Source organism: Mangifera indica, unplaced genomic scaffold (genome assembly GCF_011075055.1).
Source record: "Mangifera indica cultivar Alphonso unplaced genomic scaffold, CATAS_Mindica_2.1 Un_0001, whole genome shotgun sequence".
In the NCBI taxonomy this organism is placed as follows: domain Eukaryota; kingdom Viridiplantae; phylum Streptophyta; class Magnoliopsida; order Sapindales; family Anacardiaceae; genus Mangifera; species Mangifera indica.
This window is the reverse complement of record NW_025401093.1, coordinates 1,117,995-1,141,956: the sequence shown is the minus strand read 5'-3', so window position 1 is coordinate 1,141,956 and position 23,962 is coordinate 1,117,995. Positions and strand designations below refer to the sequence as shown.

Below are 23,962 nucleotides of genomic sequence, written 5' to 3'. Positions count from 1 at the left end.
TAACTAGTATCTGCATATCTAACCAAACTAAAATTTTAAAGAGATTTGACAAAATGGAATAATATAAAATTTCTAATTTCACATAGGTAACGAAGTATATGTTTAATTTCATTGCAATGGCAACAACTTGGTGTAAAGTTAAATCGGACAAATAAATTCATTGCAAAGAATATATCTAGTCTAATGCATTAGGCCATATGAGACTATGTATCTTTTTATTTTTTTTCTTTAGGATGAAATGGGTCTTTTTTCAAATCAAGAGACTGAACAATTATTTAAGTGCTCAAAGGATAAGTCTTATCCATATTAAAACGTTTTAGCAATTTATCGATATATGTTGATTGATGAATAAGTATTTTATTTGAATTATGCTCGATCTGCAGGTCAAAATAATATTTTGTTTTTCCCAAATTCTTCATCTTAAATTCTTTTTTCAGGTATTCAGCAGTTTCTAAAAGCTCTTCAAGAATTTTAATTAAATTCATATCATCAATATAAACTATGACAATAGCAAATTTCGACTCTGACCTTTTTATAAAGACACATTGACATATAGATCATTCACATAACTTTCTTTTTTTAAGTATTCATTAAGGTGATTGTATCATATTCTTCCAGATTATTTCAACCCATATAATGATCTATGTAACTTGATTGAGTATATGTCTCTTAGATTTACCATTTTTGCTTCAGACACTTTAAATCCTTTAGGAAGTTTCATATAAATTTTAATATCAAAGTTTTCATACAAATAAGTAATAACTACATCTATTAAACACATATTAATGACTATTAAACTGATCAAATATCCGAGTGTGATTCTATTTATCACAAGTGCATATGTTTTATCGAAGTCAGTACCTAGCATTTAGGAAAAACCTTGAGCCACAAGTCTTATTTTATATCTAACAATCTTATTTTTTTCATTTCTTTTTCTTACAAATACTTATTTATATCAAATAGATTGTATGTCCTTAGGTATTTATACTACAAGGCCAAATACTTGATGTTTTGTTAGGAAAGTTAATTCTGCATGAATTATTTCTTCGTATTTAGGTTAATCATGTTTTTGTTTGTATTTATCTATAGTACATAATTCAAAATCATCATTATTTATAATTTTAATAACTATTGTAAATAAGAATACATCATTAATGTTAATTATTTTACAGTTCCACATTTCTTTTATATAAGCACTATTAGTGCTTAAAAATATAATAAACCAAAAATACATTAAATTTTGTGTCATGTGCATTTTTGTTTGGTATAATTTTATTTTTTTAACTAACATAAGCATATTGAAATTTGGTAAATTTCAAAACACCTTTAAACTTTTTTTCAATTTTTAAAAACACTTGAAATTATTTATTAACAATCCTAACTTTTTTCGAAAAATGCAGTTCATCTTAAACATATAATTTTATGTCATTGACACGTTTATTTATATTTATATTAGTAATTTTTATTATTTTTAATTAAAATTAATATCAATAAAGGATAAAAAAATTATTTAATTAAATTTTGAGAAAAAAATGTTATTTAGTTTAAAAACTTTTTTGTCTTTTTCATAAATTTATTAAAAAATTTAACATATAAAAAAAGTGGTTTTTTCAAACTTTAAACGGTGAGAATTTATTATTTCATTAAAACTTGAGTGAGAAATAGTCATTTGACCTTTATATATATTTTAAAAAATACGATTTACGATTTAATTTGGTTTAAAAACCATCTATACCGTAAATCTTTTTTATAGAATTTATTAATTTAAACCAAACTATTTTATAAATCAAACCAAATCATAATTTTTTAAGAATTTGGTATAAGTTTACAGTTTAAACTTAATTATGCACACATTTATGTTTACCCCTTGAATGCATAAATCATATTTTTTTTTAAACTAAACCCAAACTCTGTTCATAAAAAAGAACCCTAACATAGTGTCAAAAAATTATATTATTATATTATCTCTAATTATTTTACTTTTCAAAATTACTATATCACCCTAAATTAACAAAATTATTATATCACCCATTTAAATATCAAATTTATATCAACCCCTTTCATTTCTTCACCACCACTACTATGCCACTAAGTTGCCACCCTATTTACCTTACCAACCCACAACACATTTCTAACTCTGACAGCCACCCTTTCTCCTACACCCACCATCTCTTACCTCTCAATCACACACTTAGTCAGCCCCCACCACCATTATTGTTGTCATTGAATTGTTGTGGCTCTCATGGGCCTTCGAGCCTTCGTTCTCACCAAAACACTAACAATTTATTCACGGTCTTCACTTTAAGCAACCCAATTCCTTAACTCATTGTATTTACCTTCTTCACTTGTGTCTTCACTATGTGTCTTCATGACCTACTCTAGTTATTTTGTCGATTTCGGGGTTTCTCAACAGGTTCTTTCTTTATGTGTGGTTGTGGTTGATAAATTGTTTGCAATACTCAAGAAACAATGACAATGAGTTGTAGTTATTCATGGTGACACCTAAAGTTTCTAAAAATATAGAGATTTACTTGCATATTTCCAATATGTAATATTGTCCAATTATCATGTAAAAAGGTTTTTTTTTTTTAATTTTTAGATGAAAAAATTATTTGTTTTCCCTTTATTAATTAGTTTTTTTAAAAGAATTAAATTTAGGATAAAAAGTGTAATTTATATATTAAAAAACGTGAAAAAGGTTTCCAGGTCAAAACTGGGGTGGACCTCGCTCTACGTAAAATTTCTCAAATATTTTATCAAACGCACAATGATTAATTCAAAGACGCAAGCGCGTGAAAATATCCCCTGAATTTACGGCTGGGATTCACGTCAATCTGTGGCATGTAACTTCAACTTCCAGGCGCACATGTCGAGCAGATGCTCATTTCTCCACTGTGATTAGATCGTGGAGTACACGCTCCTGAAAAGACATGGGAAAGGTAAAGGAAATGGATTACGAATAGACGAAAAGCCACATAAAAGACCGACACGCATTGCCAATCATTCCGCCCATCCCGCGTTATGATTTCAAAGGAGAAGTGCGCAATTTCAACGGATGCGCAAGGGTTGTTGGGCATTCCAGCTATTTTTACTCCAAGGGCAGTTTAGGAAATGAAGCGTTTTAGGAAAAGCAGGAACCAACGTGGCGTCGTGTTTGGTTTATTCGTGAAGAAGCACATGTTAAGATAAAGGAACGTTGTCTTCAATGTTTCTGAAAAGGAAATAATAATTTAATTATATATTGGAAATAATAATGATTGTTTTGTTTTGGGTAAAAAATTCGAATCAAATTTGTTTAAATTTAAGCGTAAGTTTGATTTAAATAAATTTAAAATAAATTAAATTTAAATGAGTTCAAACTTAAGTCTGAGTTTGAAAATTTAATATTTTTAAATTTAAACTCAAATTTTGGAGTGTTTAAATTTGTCAAACTGATAAATTAAAATTTTTAATATAAAAAAATATTATTTTGACTAATATATATTAAAACGACGTCATTTTAATAATAAACTAATTAAAAACTCAATTCAAGCTTAATTCTTTTGAAATGGGTTAAGTTTGAATTCAAACTTAATTTTACGTAAATCAAATCAAATTTAAATTCAGACGAGTTCGAGCTCGATCCAACTCAAACCCACCCCTTGTTTTTGGGCTAAAAAGTTCACCAAAGAGGCCAGTTGTGTGATTTCACACAAGTGTACTTTATGTAGTGATTTTACACAACTATGTCCTATCAGATGACATAGTTTCCTAAGGTTTCAAATTGTGTACTTTATTTAGTGGAGGAATTTCATCGACAAATATATAATAAATGAATATCCATTTTCACAATATTTTGTTGCCAAAGATAATTTTAAATTATAATCTTTAATTTTTAAGTTATAATGTCATATAAATATGTTAAATTTATTTTTATTTTCAAATTTTAAAAACAATATTTTGAGGTAAACAATTCACCAATTTTTTTGACTTGCATTAGTCTATTGATACGGTACAATTTATACACTAAACATTACAAGGTGTAAAAATAATACAATTTTATATTTTATCAAATATCATGTAATATTTTGTATATTGATATGTAGTACAATCAAATATTATGCAATTTACTAAATTAATACCATGTGATGGTCCATTCCAATGCCAAGAGGCCTTGGACATAATTAGACACGGTAATGTGTCAGGTTGAGTCAGTTTTGACACGACCCATTGAGTCTGTGAGTTGTGTTAGACCAACTTTAGCATGGCTTTCCAAGTCTGTAGGCTATGTCAGACGTCGACCTGTAAAATAGCATTGGTCTATGCCGCGATCCTATATATATAGAGTCATATCGTACCAAGTCTTAAACAGGTCGACCCGTTAAAAATATTTTTTATTCTTTTAATTAAAAAAGTAAATAAAAGTCATTTTCTCAATTATGAAAAACCGATAACAGTATTTCAAACATTTTATTGATAATCTCTTACTTATAATATAGGAATACCATAATTATATGATAAAAAATATTCTAACATACTACAAATCAGTTCTTTACATAATATCTATTTATTTTATTGATCATCATCTACTCATCCTCAATGTCAAGATTTCTGAATTCTTTGAAGATATCTTCTGCGATCTAATTTTGTAATTTGAAGTCAGTTTTCACCAATTCTTTATATACATGATAGTCTTGACTATGTATGGGTGTAAATTGGATCATCTATTATCTAACATAAATCTACCAGCACTAAAAGTAGATTTCAATGCTACAATAAACACCAAAAACATTAGTAGATCTAGGGTCATGGGAACAAACATAGGAAAACTTTCATGATTTGTTTTTTATCATACCAAAACATCTAATTTCTCATCACTATATGATTTAATTATTTTTGGATAATGATCAATATTGATATAATTATAAAATTAGTCATAATTTAAGTTCTGACCCACAGGTTGCTTACCGTTGTAAAAGAGCACCCATATGCGTGACTTTCTTCTACCAAAACTTATCTCGAGTTCTGAACTTTGTGTCCTCCTTCCATATTTATTTTTTTCATAAATACAATACATTTTAAAAAATTTTGAACATCGTCTATGCAATTAATGTTGATAACTAATATATTATCATTAATAACATCTAATAAATTTTGTACTCCTAATATTTTTGCCATATGATCTAAGACGATGACAACGATATAAAGTAAAAGAATTTTATTTTAATATTTTTAAAATTTTTGTTCCATTTGTCTATATATATTTTAGAAAGTATTGTAATACTTATACCCTTTAAAAAGGTCACTAATTTATAACATACTATATAAAATTAAATAAGTAGTTGGATAATACACACTTGAACATTGGTTTGTGGTTGTTTTAAATGACTCTAATATGTTCATTAGAGTCATGACAATTTCCCAATTATAATTTGTCAAAAAAAGAATTTTTCGAATCTTTTAGTTGGATATTGAAAAACAGTGTTATAGGTACTTCATATTATTTGCATGCTTTCAACATAAGATATATTGAATTTCACCTAGTTTTAATATCTGTTTTTAAATTCTTTTAATCTTAATTTTATTGACTTACATAATTCATAATATGTTTGAATCCATGATGAAGACCATGAAATGTATGCGATAAAATGTCTAATTGTTGATATTTGATATTTAGCTCTGCTTAAACTATTGTGAGTTATTAAATTAATAATATGATATGTACATCTAGTGTAAAATAATTTTTCATTAAATGAATAGATATATGAATCAATATTAATTGAATAACTCTATCATTATTTTTTGTATTATCAAAAGTAATTGTAAAAATAGAATTATGAATTTTATATTTATAAAATATATTAGCTAATACTCGATAAATTGTCAGACTATTATGTGGATATTCTAAATTTCAAAATACAATTACTTTTTTGTATAATTGTCAATCAAAATCAATGTAATGGATAGTTGCACATTGATACCCTATATCTTGATTTGTTGCAATCTATAAGTCTAAGTATGTCTGACTTAAGAGTAAACCTAAAAATTCTTTTAAATACGAGTTAAACACTTTCTATATCATCCATTCTAATATTTCATTTTCAATGTACGAAAAATGTTGATCAGAAGCGACAACATATATGATCATGTAGTTTCACATTTTTATTTAATTGTACGTGAAAGTGGACATTTTTCCCATGAGGTCAAAATTGTTCAGGCCTCCTACTACACTAACACTAAAACCAACGGATCGCAATCTGACGAAGGGAATTTATTGTGCCTGTGCCACCCAAAATCATCTTGTGTGAATTTTTTTTTACAATAATTTATAATATGTCGATGAAGATCTCCTATACCACCCAAACTGTCACATGTTAAACATAAGTCGTAGTGTTTTGACACTACTTGATAAATTACTCTTCATTTGATTGAAGTGCCACACCATAGACTTTTGTGTTCTTTTTTTTCCTATCAAGTCTATGTTTGTCCTACTTTCATCTGTTAGTGCTCGTGCTCTTGTTTCACATAGATTATCAATAATATCATCAACATCATTATATTCAAATAGATTGAATTCATTTGAGTCTAGATTTATTTGTATCAATATTTGATAAATAAAATTATGAAAAATAATAATTGATAGATAAAGTTAAAACAAAAGCTAAATCATAAATACAAAAAAATATTACTTGTGAATTCAGAGAGTTTAAGAATGAGAGATTGATGAGAGAATCTGGATCAAGAAGAATAAAAGATTGAGAGACTGAGAGTGTATATAAAATTTTGAGAGAAGGAGAGGGGTTTACATAGAAAAATTTTCAATAAAAAAATTAATTTTTTTGCTAGGCCAATGGCTACTACCCGGCGCAGAACAACTCCTGTGGGTGCAGAAGCCGTTCTGGCCTCTGCACCTGCAGAGCCAAAAAAATTATATTTGTTTAATTGTTTGGGCATGACTAAAATGTATGGCCAAACCCGCGACGTAGCCTTGCAGACCCATGAGCTGGGCACAACTGTTGCAGTAGTTAGTTGTGCCCTTCTAGGTTGTGCTTTTTAACCAGGCTTTGGCCGCTGTTGGTAAGGTTTTTTATTTATTTAATTTAGTAATTATAAGATTGGACATTAAATTTATATTTTGATCTATTTAATACCATTGATGATTTAGATAGGATTTCTCATTAAAAAAATAATAATAATTACCATCTCCATTGTATTATTACAAAATTAATAAAGTAATCTTTATTTTATTATTATTTATTAATTTTAAAAAAATATCTTAAGTTTTAATTAATATAACAAATAATATAAATAATATTTTGAAATAATTATAATGAATAATATTTAAAATATTTAATTAAAATAATATTTTAATATTTTTTGTTAAATATAATTAAATATAATAATTATTTATATCTATAATTTTTTCTATCAAATAATATTCTAAATCACCTATCTTTAGGATAATATTTCATGGGTTTTGATATTTTCTATAAAGGCCAAATGACTATATCCCACCCAAGATTTGGTGCCAACTCAACTTTTCATCGTTAACTATTAAAAATCTAAATATTTATTCATTTGTTAAATTTTATTGTTATTATTAAAGGTAAAACTGTTAATTAATAAAAATATTTAAAAATATTATAAATTCATTCATTCCCCCTCAAAGATTTAAAAACTAATAATTTACTCTACATTTTCCCACTCAAAGTTTGAAAAATTTATATTCTTCCTTAGGGTTTTTGTGGCAACTACCGGTGGTCGAAGACCCCTAAACTGTAAATTGTATGATACTCATCTCCGACCTCCAACAGCTACTATAAAAACCTTAGGGAGAATGAAATTTTTCAAATTTTAGATAGAGAAAATTTTATTAGTTTTTAAACTTGGGGATGAAAATATAATAAATTTTTAATTTTAAAAATATTTTTATTAAATAATAATTTTATCCTTAATAATAATAATAATAAAATTTAATAAAAAGATATATATTTAAATTTTTAATAATTAACAGATAAAAAATTAGATTTATACTAAACCTTGTTGGAACATAGTCATTTAGCCTTCTATAGAAGAGGACATTTCTAGAGTAAATCAGTTGTGATTGTGAAAGAATAATGTTACCATGGGTAAAGGAAACAACCCAATAAGAACTAGCACTTTGACACGTCAACACGCAAACAACAGCTGAATAAAACATACAGGCGTTAGATGTGGCAAGTAAATGTGAAAGCGAAACACCAGCAGCTCTATTTTTACGATTTTTCATTTAGCACAGTTACTTTGGACTTTGACTTTTTAGACCCACCTAATTATTTCAAGTCCATTTATTTTATTAGAGTATGGTAAGATTACTTTGTCATTGTAGTAAAACAAAATTATTGGTTGCTGTCATTGAATAATTGAGGATGTAAATTAGTTTAATGGATGGAACGTGTTTTGGAGTCTTGCTATGTGCATTTTTTACCTTTTATAAAACACCAAATTTATAATTGCTGTATCAAATAAGTTAAGATTTTATAAACATAACAAAAACTTCGAATCCAGACTTTCACCTTCACTAGTTTTGTTAATCCTTGGGGCCTGCTATGTGCATTTATAATTAAAACTAATTTAGATATGAATGATATTGTGTCATTATATAATAAATTATTATTTAATTTTTTTTAAATCACTCTATCATATAAGGATATATTATAATTGTTGATGCATTATAATTAATATTCAAATTAGTACTATTTATTTATAAATACAAAGAAGATGTTTGCTTCAAGTATTAAAAAATTACTTTAGTAATATATTTTTTATTACTGATATTATTTTGTTTGGTTTGTTAAGTAATAAAATATTTATTTAATATTTTATTATCAATAGTGATATGATAAATAATATATAAATATTTTCATCTTAGATATTAAAAGATTAACAATATAATCTTAATTTTATTATAATTTTTTATTGTTTATTAATTTGTTAGGATAAAAATAACTTTATTTTTAATTAGTATAACATGTAACATGAAATATGTTTTATAATAATTATACTTAAGGACATTTAAGTAAAATAATATTTCAGTATTATTTTATTACTTCTAATTAAATATAATAATTATTTATACTTATATATTTTTATTAAATTTTATCAAATATAATGATAATTTATATCCGATAATTTTTTTAAAAAATCTTTTTTTAAGATAATTTTTCATTTTTCGTAATTAAACATTATTCAAACCAAACACATTTAAATAGTTTTATAATTCATTTTTACTTTTATAAAGTCTAATGTGATAAAAATGTACTGGGGAATTTTTATAAAGCAATATTTTTAAGAATTAAATAACTATTGAATTAAATTGATGTTAGAAAATCAAAATTGTAATTTTTATTTTTTGAAATTTATTTTATCAGTGGTCTTAAAGAAAGTCTTTGAGATGATAAAATTATCATGGTAAAATTGTTTTGAATTTGTCATGAAATTCTTTGAAATCTTCATATATTTAATTATTAATTATTAATTCACTTAATAAGTGGCCCTTTCTCATCTCAATCTTAATTAAAATCAAAAGAAGGCAATTGAATTATTCTTACCTTTTCCATCTAATTTCCTCACTCGTCAAACAGTAGCTTGTCCTAACTCAAAACTTTCAACTATTTTTCATACATTCTTTCAAAATACCCAAAACACCCTGCTCAAGACCCGTCCGACTCCTATCGTAATCCCCAAAACACCCCTCCTCTACTCGATTACATCCGTCCTCTTTTTCTCCTCCTGGTAATTATAAAATAAATAAAGCACTCCTGTTTTTTTTCCCAGTTTTCGATTATTTTGTTCCTTTTTTACGCTCACAAACTTCTCCTCACGTCTGATTAAAAAACAGAGGAGTCCCCATAGTTATAAAAACAGCAGAGATCCCCCTATTTTAATATCTAAAGTTAAGGGTAAAAGACTTATTTCCATCCAAGGTTTATTGAAAATCTAACTGGTATCCACTAAGTATGAAAAACCCAAATTCTTATATATGGATTGTTAAAATTAATATATTTAATTAACTGTAGAGGTAAAATCACTATTTAACTATAATATATTAAAAATAATAATTTTTTTTCATTTTTCCCTTATAGCCTATAAAATTAACAATTTTTTTTTAGATTAAATTTTGAAAAGTTATATTTTCTCTCTTAGGGTTTCATTTTCACCCAAACTTTTTTGGCACCGAAATCCGATGGGCATCTCTCTTCCTCTATCATTAACGGTCAAACTCTCGACAAAATCTCTCTCTCTCTGTGGTGACATTACAACGAAGATAGTATCTTTGTCTTTGACAAATATTGATTGTCTTTGTTATGATGTTGTCACAGAGAGAGAGATATTCCGTTTGGAGTTTGATTGTTGGTGGTCGAGAAAGAGAGATGGCTATCGGATTTAGAAATCGAAGAAGTTTAGGTGAAAATGAAGTATTAGGGAGGAAAATATAACTTTTTAAAGTTTAATTCAAAAAAAATTACTAGTTTTCTAAACCGAGAGGAGAAATGAAAATGTTCTATTATTTTTAATATATTATAGTTAAATGATGAGTTTACCTATAAGATTAATTGAATTTGTTAATTTTAACAATTTATAGGTGGAAGTTTGAATTTTCTTTACTTAGCGGGTACTAGTTTCACTTTTCAATAAACCTTTGGTGGAGATAAGTCTTTTGGCCCCAAAGTTAAAAGAGGAATTATGTTAATATTAACCCAGGATGTTATAAACTCTTTAACGGTACAGGGAAATTTTCTTACATCTAAAAGTTCAGCAGAGAATTATCATCCGATTAAATATCAGGGGATAAGGAGGACAAAGCCCTTATTTCTTTTTTTATTCTCTTACAGAAGAAATCACGAAGAGCTGGTCTGGTCTTAACTAGCCAGCGATCCACGAAACCCACTCAGTCCTCGAACTCTTTTACATGTTCTTTCTCTTCCCCGATACAAAGAAGTTTCTCTTTCTCATTGTTCTTTGCTCACACTATCAACTTTATGCCATTTATTTAAATAATTCAAACCCCCTTTATAAATCCATTATGTAGCAGTAGTGCTTTTAGTCTTGCTCACGACTAAGTCTCTTTTATCTTTCTCTGTCCCAAGTTTTTGTGAAGCCAGTTGGAGAGTGTTTAAATCGTTCAGATTTAGAGCCAGCCATCTATTTAGTTCTTTTCTTCGTTAAGGCTTTGTCAAGAGCTTTCATGAAAAGGATAGGGTCTGTTTTCAAAGCTTCGTAGTTTTTATATACTGAGAAAAGGTAAGATTTTTATGGTTATATTAGGATCTGTGCTCTCGTTCATGAAATGGGTCGATCTTCTTTTGCCTTAAGGTAAAAGTGGGTTTTTTTTTTTTGGAGGGAAGGGGGGGTGTGATTCGTTTGTTGTTGTGTGGGTCTGTTTGCTTGCTGAGAAAATGTTGTGGGAAAATCTAATGTAGGGAAGTGTAATTGAGACACTATGTTTTTTGTTTTTTTGATCTTTTAGTTGATTCAAGGTTTTTAAGTGGAAATATGAGTCATATTCTTGGCAGCCAAACAAAGATTTAAGCCATATATGAACGATCTGTTCCTTTTAATTAAAGCTTCTTGTTATTTCTACGGATGTTCTTATTTGAACTATTCAAAAAGGTGTTTTCTGACTGGGACTTTTAATATTTGGCCGCTGACCAATGTAGGGGACTAAGAGACATTAAGATGATAGGATATATTTGTATGAAATTTTTTTATTTTCTTGATCTGTTGTGAAGGAGTGCAAATCATAAGAATTAACTGTTTTTAAATGTTTTCTTCTTATACAATTCAACTAATCAGAGGATCAAATATTAGGCTCATACTTGGTGCTGAATTATTTGTGTGTGTTGTTTAATCTATATTTTCATCGAGATTGATATTGTTGCATTCTGAAAATTCAGGAACCAAGGCTGACTCTTTTATAGTGTTCAAATATGGCTTCCAAATCATTCAAAGGAAGCCGATCAAACCTATCAACATCTTCAGATGCTCATGATGCACACAAACCTGCTATACCTCCAACAGTGACATTTGGCCGGAGAACTTCCTCTGGCCGCTACATCAGCTACTCACGGGATGATCTTGACAGTGAGCTTGGAAGTGGTGATTTCATGAACTACACAGTACACATACCACCCACCCCTGATAACCAACCCATGGATCCATCTATCTCGCAGAAGGTTGAGGAACAATATGTTTCGAATTCACTCTTTACGGGAGGTTTCAATAGCGTTACACGAGCACATCTCATGGATAAGGTGATTGAATCTGAAGCAAGCCATCCCCAGATGGCTGGTGCAAAAGGGTCTTCATGTGCAATCCCAGGGTGTGATGCCAAGGTTATGAGTGATGAGCGTGGAGTGGATATTCTCCCTTGTGAGTGTGATTTTAAAATATGTAGGGACTGCTATATTGATGCAGTGAAAACTGGAGGTGGAATTTGCCCAGGATGTAAGGAGCAATATAAGAGTTTAGATTTGGATGAGGTGGCCATGGATCATGGACGGCCACTTCCACTTCCTCCACCAGCTGGAATGTCCAAAATGGAGAGAAGGTTGTCTTTAATGAAGTCAACAAAGTCAGTGCTGATGAGGAGCCAAACTGGGGATTTTGATCACAATCGATGGCTGTTTGAGACTAGAGGAACTTATGGTTATGGTAATGCTATATGGCCAAAGGATGGGAATTTTGGGAATGGGAAGGATGATGAAGTTGCAGAGCCACAAGAGTTGATGAGCAAACCCTGGAGGCCACTTACACGAAAATTAAAGATACCCGCTGCTGTTCTCAGTCCTTATAGGTATAATTCTCTTTTCTTGATTAATCATTATGGTATTGTTCTCCTCTAAATTTAGGCATTGTGATGAAAATATGATATTTTAAGAAATATGAGCATTTATTCTCATTTCCATTTTACCAATATGCAGATTTGATGTAATGAGTAAAACAGAACATTCATTTATCCAAATAATCAAATGAATATTTGCTTTTCAAGTTTCCTTTTCGTTATCTGAATTTTTTTAGAATTATTATTTATTTTATTTCGTTATGTTGCACATGTAATATACTGATGGTAAGGAATAAGTGGCTTGATAATTTTTTAAAGTTTTTACTAAAAAGAAAATACTTTGACATTTTCAGATCCGCATGTCGGTTGTTCATTGTGTAATTTGATTAATAGGTTAATGTCAGTTCTCAATTTTATTGTTATTGTTATAACCATTTATATTACAACAGGGTGACCCTTTGGAATTGACATCACGTCAACTGAACTGTAAAATTCATTTGTTAATATAAAGTGGATGTACATTTTTTTTGTTTAAGATCTTTTTGTTTTAACTTTATATATTTTTTATTTTCTTACAAGCTCTAAATGACTTTACTCCATTTGATCCTTGTCAAAGCACATTTATTGACTTTTATATTTTCCCTTATTTCTTTTTTAAATTAACTGGTCCATCACTAATGATTTTCCAACCATAGATTTTGCAAATTTTTTCTGCTTGCTGTCCTTTGTTTGCGACATTTACTTAAAATTTGATTTAGACATAATGGAGAAACACATTTTACCTATTCATAGTTCTCTTATTCTTAAGCTGATGAATATTTTTTCTTCTTTGTTGCATTTCTTCTTACAGGCTTCTAATCTTCATTCGGATTGTTGTTCTCGCATTGTTTTTGATGTGGAGGGTAAAGCATCCAAACAATGATGCTATTTGGTTGTGGGGAATGTCTGTGGTTTGTGAAATCTGGTTTGGTTTTTCATGGCTTCTTGATCAACTTCCAAAGCTCTGCCCTGTTAATCGTGCTACAGATCTTAATGTTTTGAAAGAAAAATTTGAAACTCCTACCCCCAACAATCCCACTGGAAAATCTGACCTTCCAGGCATAGATGTCTTTGTATCTACTGCTGATCCAGAGAAAGAACCACCTCTTGTCACTGCAAATACTATCTTGTCAATTTTAGCTGCTGACTACCCTGTGGAAAAGCTTGCTTGTTATGTGTCTGATGATGGTGGTGCACTTCTGACTTTTGAGGCCATGGCTGAAGCAGCAAGCTTTGCTAACATTTGGGTTCCATTTTGTCAGAAGCATGATATCGAGCCCAGAAATCCAGAATCATACTTCAGTTTGAAACGGGATCCTTACAAGAACAAAGTGAAGTCAGATTTTGTCAAGGATCGTAGACGAGTTAAGCGTGAGTACGATGAGTTCAAGGTCCGGATCAATGGCTTGCCTGACTCTATCCGTCGCCGTTCTGATGCTTATCATGCTAGGGAGGAAATCAAGGCCATGAAGATGCAGAGACAGAATAGGGAGGATGAACCCATGGAGAGTGTGAAGATTCCGAAAGCCACATGGATGGCTGATGGTACCCATTGGCCGGGAACTTGGTTGACCCCTTCCAGTGAGCACTCTAAAGGTGACCATGCTGGTATAATACAGGTAACATTTTTTCCTAAAATATTAAATCAGCCTGAAACTATTTAATGGAAAGGATTATTTGAATATACAGGGTAGATGAAGACTTCTTATAGGTTTTATTATCAATGTTGACATTTGGACTAGAAATATTAAAATATTATGTTGATGTTGTTTTTCATTACAATTACGTAGGTGATGTTGAAACCTCCCAGTGATGAACCACTACTTGGAACAGCTGATGATGCCAAGCTCATTGATCTGACTGATATTGACATCCGTCTCCCATTACTGGTTTATGTTTCTCGTGAGAAGCGTCCTGGCTATGATCACAACAAGAAGGCAGGAGCCATGAATGCATTGGTTCGAGCCTCTGCCATTATGTCTAATGGGCCCTTCATTCTCAATCTTGACTGTGACCACTACATCTACAACTCACAGGCAATGAGGGAAGGCATGTGCTTCATGATGGATCGAGGAGGTGACCGCATTTGTTATGTGCAGTTCCCTCAGAGATTTGAGGGTATTGATCCTTCTGATAGATATGCTAATCACAACACCGTCTTCTTTGATGTTAACATGAGAGCCCAAGATGGACTTATGGGACCCGTTTATGTTGGAACTGGATGTCTCTTTAGGAGGATTGCTTTATATGGGTTTGATCCACCACGGTCAAAAGAGCACCATTCAGGTTGCTGCAGCTGCTGTTTTTCTCGCCACAAGAAGCATTCCGTTGGTAACACCCCAGATGAGAATCGGGCCCTGAGAATGGGTGATTCAGATGATGAAGAAATGACCTTCTCTCTGGTGCCTAAGAAGTTTGGTAACTCAACTTTCCTCATTGACTCGATCCCAGTTGCAGAGTTCCAAGGTCGTCCCCTTGCCGATCACCCAGCCGTGAAGAATGGTCGCCCACCTGGTGCTCTTACCATCCCGCGTGAACTTCTTGATGCCTCAACTGTTGCAGAGGCTATTAGTGTCATTTCTTGCTGGTATGAAGACAAGACTGAGTGGGGATCTCGTGTTGGGTGGATTTATGGGTCTGTTACTGAAGATGTGGTCACTGGCTATAGGATGCATAACAGAGGCTGGAAATCAGTCTATTGTGTGACCAAACGTGATGCCTTCCGTGGAACTGCTCCAATCAATCTCACTGACAGGCTTCATCAAGTCTTACGGTGGGCAACTGGTTCAGTTGAGATTTTCTTTTCCCGTAACAATGCCCTTTTTGCCAGCCCTAGAATGAAGCTTCTCCAGAGGATAGCGTACCTCAATGTCGGAATCTATCCCTTTACTTCCATCTTCCTCATTGTCTATTGCTTTCTCCCTGCTCTCTCTCTCTTCTCTGGCCAGTTCATTGTCCAGACCCTGAATGTAACTTTCCTAGCCTACCTCCTTACCATCACAGTCACTCTATGCTTGCTAGCTGTGCTTGAAATTAAATGGTCTGGCATTGAATTAGAGGAATGGTGGAGAAATGAGCAGTTTTGGTTGATTGGAGGAACTAGTGCTCACCTTGCTGCCGTGCTTCAGGGGCTTCTAAAAGTTATTGCAGGGATTGAAATTTCTTTCACCTTGACATCAAAATCAGGAGGTGATGATATAGATGATGAGTTTGCTGACCTCTACATCGTCAAATGGACGTCTCTGATGATCCCACCTATCACAATCATGATGGTTAACTTAATAGCAATCGCAGTTGGATTTAGCAGAACAATTTACAGTGTCTTACCACAATGGAGCCGTTTACTAGGTGGAGTTTTCTTCAGTTTCTGGGTTTTGGCACATCTCTATCCTTTTGCGAAAGGACTTATGGGAAGAAGAGGGAGGACTCCTACCATTGTATTTGTATGGTCAGGACTTATCGCAATCACCATCTCCCTGCTTTGGGTGGCAATCAATCCCCCGTCTGGTACTAACCAAATCGGGGGCTCATTCCAGTTCCCATAGTAGGCCATTCTTCTGTGTTAAGCTGAATCTGTTTAGAGACATTCCTTCATTACATTCTTTTCTTCTTACAACTTAAATCATGCTTGTGAAAATGCTGGTACATAGTAATGTTAATTTTCTTGTGCCCATTTAAGCCTTTTTTCAGCCAGAATGTTTGGAAAATTTTAGGAGAACCTTAGATGGGAGGATACTGGAATTTCCCGGTATTTTGTTTTTATATTGTATCATGCCTTGCAAGGATTATTACTTGTGTTAGTGATTCACTTTCACATGAATGATCACCTTCAGATGCTTAAGTGCCATTCTTTTGGCACTTGACTCCTACATTTTTGTTACAATTTTGCTTGTTTTCACTTAATTTGTTAAATATCTCTCATAAATATGGAAAGATTTATTTAATATTTTTTCCCAATGTTTTATTTTGATATTTTTTGGAAGGTTCAATGTCAGAATAATTTGTGTTTTAAATATTGGGAGAACTGTTCTTTCCCATTAAATCTATACCAACACAATAAATTTTCACTTCTAAAGTCAAACAGTGACAAATTTTCGCCTTTAAGATTCTGTTATTAAATTTTAGGCCAAAGGACTATTTCCCACCCGAGGTATGCTGTTTTCTCAAGTTTCCTCCCGTTAATTTTGAAAATACTAGTTACCCACCCGTGGCCGGTTAAAATTAATAGTTTCAAGGGTAAAATTGTTATTTTGTCTGTATTATTAAAAATAAACTTAAATTTAATTTTATTTCCACCCTAAACCTTAAAAACCAATAATTTCCTTTAGTCTAAGTTTTAAAAAACAGTATTTTCCCCTTTAGGGTTTTCAATTTTTTGGAGTTAGTTTTCTGGCGCCGTTTCTTCCTTTTCGGCGACCTCCAGGCGACGTTTCTTCCTCTCCGATGCGACCTCCTTTCCACGGTTGTCCTGGACGCGGTCATCGACGAAGACGAGGTCTTCGTCGAAGATGAAGACTCCTCGTTGACGAAGACCTCGTCTTCGTCTTTGACGAAGACGACCGCTCCTAGGACAACCACAGGAAGGAGGCCACACCGGAGGGGAAGAAGAGTCGCCTGGAGGTTGCCGGAGAGGAAGAAATGGCGCCGGAAAACTAACTCCCAAAAATTGAAAACCCTAGGGGGGAAAATGTTGTTTTTTAAAACTTGGGTTGGGGGAAATTGTTAGTTTTTAGGGTTTAGGGGGGAAAATTAGATAAATTTTTTAGGTGTTAAAGTTCCGTTAATTTTAAAAGCCCATGGGTGGGTAAATGGTATTTTCAAAGTTAATGAGGGAAAACTTGAGAAAACTGCGTACGTTGGGTGGGAAAGAGTCCTTTGGCCTAAATTTCATTACATTTTAGGGTAAATTTAAAAAAAAAAAAAAAAAAAACTCCTATGCTAATATTAAAATGATGAAACTGACTTTTTACAATTGATATTTTTCAACTTATTGACATAGAAGGAACCAAACATGCTATTCCAATCAACCGAATTGTACAGAGCAATATTATGTGTTTCAAATTTCTTTGCATTATCGCACTCGAGTTCAACACAAACGTTATGCATTGTCGTGCATACGTTTAACATATGACATGCATTGTTGCACATTGTTGATATGCTTGCTTTGTTTGACGAAACATGGTGTTCGATACATGAGCCTTGACTAATGAATGAATGTTTCTTTTAATTTTATTTTTGGGTATGAATGTCTGTAAAACCTGCCTATCGATGTCTTTCTAATCTCATTCCCATCAATATGAGAGCATGATCCCTAGGTTGATCTTGCCAACCTGTAGGTTCAATGGACCGATTATAGTTTGGCTATGTCCTGACACATTTAATCTAATACTCTCCACAGAGACACTAACCTTAACGAGAAGTACTACCAAACTTGACTGAATTAGCCTGATAAAACTTGAACTTATTTAGCATCAATACAACTTCACACACGACTTACTAAACATCCTCAATTATAACATTCAATAAAAACAAAAAAAGATGTCTTCAATATCCAAATGAAATATACATGTGTAATAAATGTCATACGTAAAAACATAACAATAGTCTGATACATAAACTCATAAATAAACATGAATTGGAAATGATTGAAACGCCCACATGCCCAACTCGACATTGACTCTTCTATACTGCAGCCACCATCCTCACCTGAACTTAGAAAATATAAAGGAAAAGGAGTCAGTGACAAGTTACACAAGAAGTAGGAGAACTTAATCCTGCACGTCCAATTCTTATCCCTTCCCGTAAAACTTTTATTCCATCTGAACTTGGTTATCTTGAGTACACCTTTGGACTCTTAAAGATGACATGGAATTCTTGGTTTAACTTAGTCATTCAAGGAACGTCTTTAGGGAGCGTTTGATTCCAGTTTTTAAAGATTACCTTGGTAATCTATTTTTTATTCCCTTATTTGGTTTGTCAATAATAAAAGATTACAGTAATCTTCTATTACTAATGCTGACGTGACAGGTAATATAGATGGTAATCTGATTACCACTTTCACCTTAGGTATTTATTATAATTATATTATTATTTATTAATTTTTTGAGATAAAATAAATTTATTTTTAATTAATATGGTAAATAACATAAAAAATATTTAAAAATAATTATATTCAAGGGAATTTAAGTAAAATAATTTACTAGTAATCTTTTATTACCTTTAACTAAACACAATAATTATTTATACCTACCAAATTTTATCAAATATAGTAATCATTTATATCTAGTAATTTTTAAAGTAATCTATCTTCAAGCTAATCTTTTTATTTTAATAATAAAACATTATCCAAACCAAACGTCCTCTTAGAACTTTGGTAACATTCTTAGTTATCTGATATATTTTTAGTTAATGGAGGACAACCTGAGCTCATTGTGCAAGGATACAATGATGTTGTTTCCAAACAAATCGTGATGACTTCAAATCCCATTCAAGATTTATATTTTGCTAAATGATGGGACAATAAGCTAGAAAACTTTAAGCAAAGTATTGTAGCTGATTCTACTACTAAGTTTTAGTACGTTGTTTTTTTTTGATGTGATAACAGAAGTAGTCTAGATTAACAAGTTTGTTACCAAACTTGGTGTGGTTCCATCTATAACAAACCTTATAAAACTCCATTGCAACAACAATAATGCAATAACATAAGCAAAAGAGCCATAGTCTCACCAACGATCTAAACACATACTTAAGAGATACCACCTAATTAGAGAAAAAATTCAGCATGGAGATGTACTGATAAGAAGAGTAGATATCAGTGACAATATGGTTGACCCATTGACAAAGTCTCTGCTACAGTAGAAGCATGATAGACAAATAGCCTTGTATGACATTAGACATATGTCTGATTGACTATAGTGCAAGTGGGAGATTGTTAAGGTAATGTTATGGAGCCAATCATCACAACTATTATCTGTGTAATCTTTAAGATTTAATTAATAAATATGACATTTATAATATTTTTATTTTATCTAAAATAGATAATTGTCCTAAGAGTAGTTGAACCGTTACAAGGGTATGTGTTCGACATCTGATCGTGAAAACTCTATGTTCATATTAGGTAGCTATTCTTAAGACAATCCATAACTCTGATTTACCATGATTAAAAGGCACAAATAATAATAATAGAGTTGTCATAGTGTTGAGCAATTTTATCGAAAGATGGTGATAGTTTTATAACACCCTTCTCCAAATATATATCTTTATTTGAAATATGATCCAAAGAGGCATGCACGACTTGACTTCCAAATTTGAAAATTAAAGGAAAGCATGATAATAATTACTTAATCTTTAAGGCATACCAAAAAGCTACATTTAAAATATAATCTGAAATACCTCATTTATTAACATTCCATGAATGTTACTATCTGAAACTCAATATAAGTAATGAATGTGCATAATAACTTATAAATTGTAACTGAAATGTATAAAAAATACATTAATGAAAAGAAAATATGAAAATAACAACTATGCCCCTTGCCCTCGCGTAGTTATTCGCTGGACTACTGGCTCCCTCGCATAGTTATTCGCTGGACTACTGGCTCCCTCGCATTTGTGAATCTTAATGTTGTCACAACTCAACATTGTCATGCCTTAACATAGGCCATCCACAAAGGTTACTATGGCCTAAACTGAAATCGACATATTTGATGCTCTAGTGAAAACATAAGACACCTTGTATGTTATTATCTACTGTGTCTTGTGCACATGTCATACGACCTATTGGGCTAGCCAATTGGGATATCTTGGTCACACGAAAAAAAATCCAATAGCAATCCCTTTTCTTATCATATAAATTAATTAGAACTACTATTTAAACTATCTTAGGATGACCCCTACTATAGGTACATATATAATGCATCCTGCTAATCGCATGAGGAAATCTGTGAAAAGCCCTTATCCTTACCATGTACACTTAAACTGAATTAAGTGGCTATGTGCCTTAGCGTCGAGTGTATGATGCATCTTATGACTATCCAACCCTATCACTTTCACATATCTTGCCACTTTCGCACATAGTTGGTGGCAAACTAAATATGAACCACTTTCCTTAACTTTTCTAATTTTGAACCCTGATTTGACTCAGTCGAGGTCTCATATCATTTTTCACATAGTTAGACACTTTTTCTAATTCTATCTGGTTTGCCTTTTTTATTAAAGTCTCTTATTCTTTCTTTTTTCTTCTTCTTCCCTTTTGTTGTGCTTGAACTAGGGGTGAAATGATCTTTTAACTTACCACATAGGTGTGTGTCTAAGGTGCACCCTTGTGTACCTCTTTTAAGCATGATGTCCACTTTTGGATAGTCACACATGGACGTATGTCCCATACCACATGACTATGTATGCTTTTCCTTAGAACAAACGTATGAAAATTGTGGAATTTTTTTATTTTATAAAAAGGGATGCACGAGATTGTATGATACTGTACATGACCGTATATCACAATTTGAATATCACATACCTGCTGATCCTAACGATTTTTGAACAATTTTTTGTAATCCATTCACATATCGATATACCAACAGTGTCTCTAAGGATTCTAAATATATTTCATCATTCATTACACATACAAATCACCTAGTGTCATGAATCTAAACAAAAATTATCTCTAATCCCTTAATATTATTCAATAACATACCATGGTAAAAGCAATTTAATATAACGTCATACAACCACGTTCAAGCACTAAGGGGTCCCCATGTCATCATGAGATTGCTCAAGAATAAAGCTTTAGTTGCAAACTTTAATTTCACTCAGAATCAGACTTTGTTGAATCCCTAGTGTTTTGATGATGATAAAAACATAAATTAAAATACTAACATGTCCGAAGAATGTATTAAACATTACAAAATAGATAAATATCAAAATTTGCAAGATAAAAATTTTAGAAGAATTTAGAAATATTCACAACCCCATTTGCCATTTTGAGTGTTATTTTTTGGGAAATTATAAATTTAGGCAAAAATTTTCTCGCTTACACATTTTTAGGCCAAAACTTTTGAATTCAATCTTTTTTAAACAAACGAAAGGTGGGTTACGACTTTTACCCATCCAAAACCAAAGCCCAAAAGCCACTTATTTACACCATACCCATTTGCACCAGACCAAAACCAAAAGGCAAGCTGCGCCATTCACCGTGAGAACCACTGATGACCACCATAAAGAAGCCAAAAATACACAAGCAAATAGATGAAGAGGTAAGAGTTTGTCGTTTTGTTTCGTTTTATTTTGTCGTTTCTTCACGTTTTGATTTAGATTTTTTTTTTGCTTCTATTGTGTTTTTGTCATGTCGTTAAATCGTTAAGGGTTTGATGTGGATTAGGATGTAGTGATTTTTTGCTTCTATTTTGTTTTTGTAGTGTTAAATCAGTCCATTGAGCAATGACTTGGTGAGTTTTTGTGCTAGAAGATGCCGAAAATTGCCTTGGGATAATTGATTTGGTTTGTGTTATGGTGTAAATAAGTTTTCTTTTGTCGGGAATGGAAGAAAATTGTGTGTTGTCAACAACGGTAAGTATTCAAGCCACGCCACACACTTACGCCCACACACCATGCACAGATGCCACACCCATGCACCACACCAACATGCCACGTCTACACGCCAATTGCACTATTAACAAAATTAAAAAAAAGAGTTTCTTTACGTTTTTTTTGTTGAATTTATTTATTTTATTAATGAACGAAGTCTGTATTTGGAGAGATTTCTAATTAATGAAGAGTCTAGGGAGAGAAGATTTCATAATGCACACAATTTGAACTCTATTATTGTATTTCAATGTGTTATCAACTCCAACAACCTATTGTCCATCATATCTGAGTATATATATTACTTTAGCCATTTTCTCTCACAAAATAAATTCAATCAAATAAAAGCATATTACAACTAACCGACATAAACTTTGAAATATTTAATTGTAGTCCGACACACTCCCGCACACACTCACATAGCATTTTCTAGGAAAATTGCAATTTTGGTTATCCTTTGATCTAGACACCAAAACTTGTTTTATTTTGGCTATTACAACAAATATTAACTATCTACAAGTAATGTAATTATTTTAACTTTCGACAAGCAAAAAAAAAAAAATCACATTCTTTGAAAAAATTAACATGATCTAATTGTTAAAAGCTTGAAATTATTAACACTAACACAAAAAAAATAGAAGTTTCTGATTTATACAGATATGAATCAAGATAATGATACTGTAGGAGAAAGAAAACTAGTGAAAGAAAGTGCTTGCCGTCTGTTGTGTTGAGAGGAAAATGATGAATGTGAAGGTAATATTGTGGAAAGGGTATTTTTGCTACAAAATATATGGTTTACTTAAAAAAGGAAAACTCAAATTTTGTTGCCTAAAAATCTACTGCCATAAAATTTTTTGCCTAAATTAATTAATTTCCCTTATTTCCATAATTCTATGTAATTAGTATTATTAATATTTATTAATATTATTGTTGATAAGTTCAAATCTGATAATATTATCTTAAATCGTTTCATCGGTATAAAATAATATAATTAATATATTTTAATTAGTTGTGTCATACTTAATTTAATTTAATTTTTAAGAAAATATTACATTGAATGATAATAAGTTTTTTTTTGTAGACAATACAAATTGGAAGAGATCCTTTTTTTTTTTTTCCCTAACAATATCAACCTCCTAATAATAATAATAATAATAATAATTGTATTAGTAATCAATAACATTGAGTACAATTTGATTCTTCTCATCATAAGAGCTGGTATTTAATTAGTCAAACTTTGAATAAAGAACCATGGAATAAATATTCGAAAAAACTATATGTATTTATTTTAGGTATATGAATATATATATATATATATATATATATATATATATATATATATATATATATATATATATATATATATATATACTTATATGTGTTATCATGTGATTGAATAAGTTTGAATTATTGATAAAATAACACCCAATTATATGTTGATACATATAAATATGTATACATTTGTATATTTAAAATGAATATGTATAGTGTTACTCATAAATAATAATACATGAGTACAACTACAACTTCTCTCACCCT

General features: G+C 31.1%; 1 protein-coding gene across 2 annotated transcripts; it reads left to right on the top strand.

Moving 5' to 3' along the window:
* Positions 1-10,842: 10,842 nt before the first annotated feature.
* LOC123205032 (cellulose synthase-like protein D3) lies at positions 10,843-16,724 on the top strand. Of its 2 annotated transcripts, none has more exons than XM_044621825.1 (4): positions 10,843-11,262; positions 11,916-12,814; positions 13,653-14,460; positions 14,632-16,724. In XM_044621825.1, the coding sequence occupies exons 2-4, from the start codon at positions 11,949-11,951 to the stop codon at positions 16,384-16,386; spliced, it is 3,429 nt and encodes a 1,142-aa protein (XP_044477760.1). In that variant the 5' UTR covers positions 10,843-11,262; positions 11,916-11,948; the 3' UTR covers positions 16,387-16,724. The 2 variants fall into 2 exon arrangements, with proteins under 2 accessions (XP_044477760.1, XP_044477761.1); XM_044621826.1 differs by lacking the exon at positions 10,843-11,262 and adding an exon at positions 11,313-11,334.
* The last annotated feature ends 7,238 nt before the right edge of the window (positions 16,725-23,962 follow it).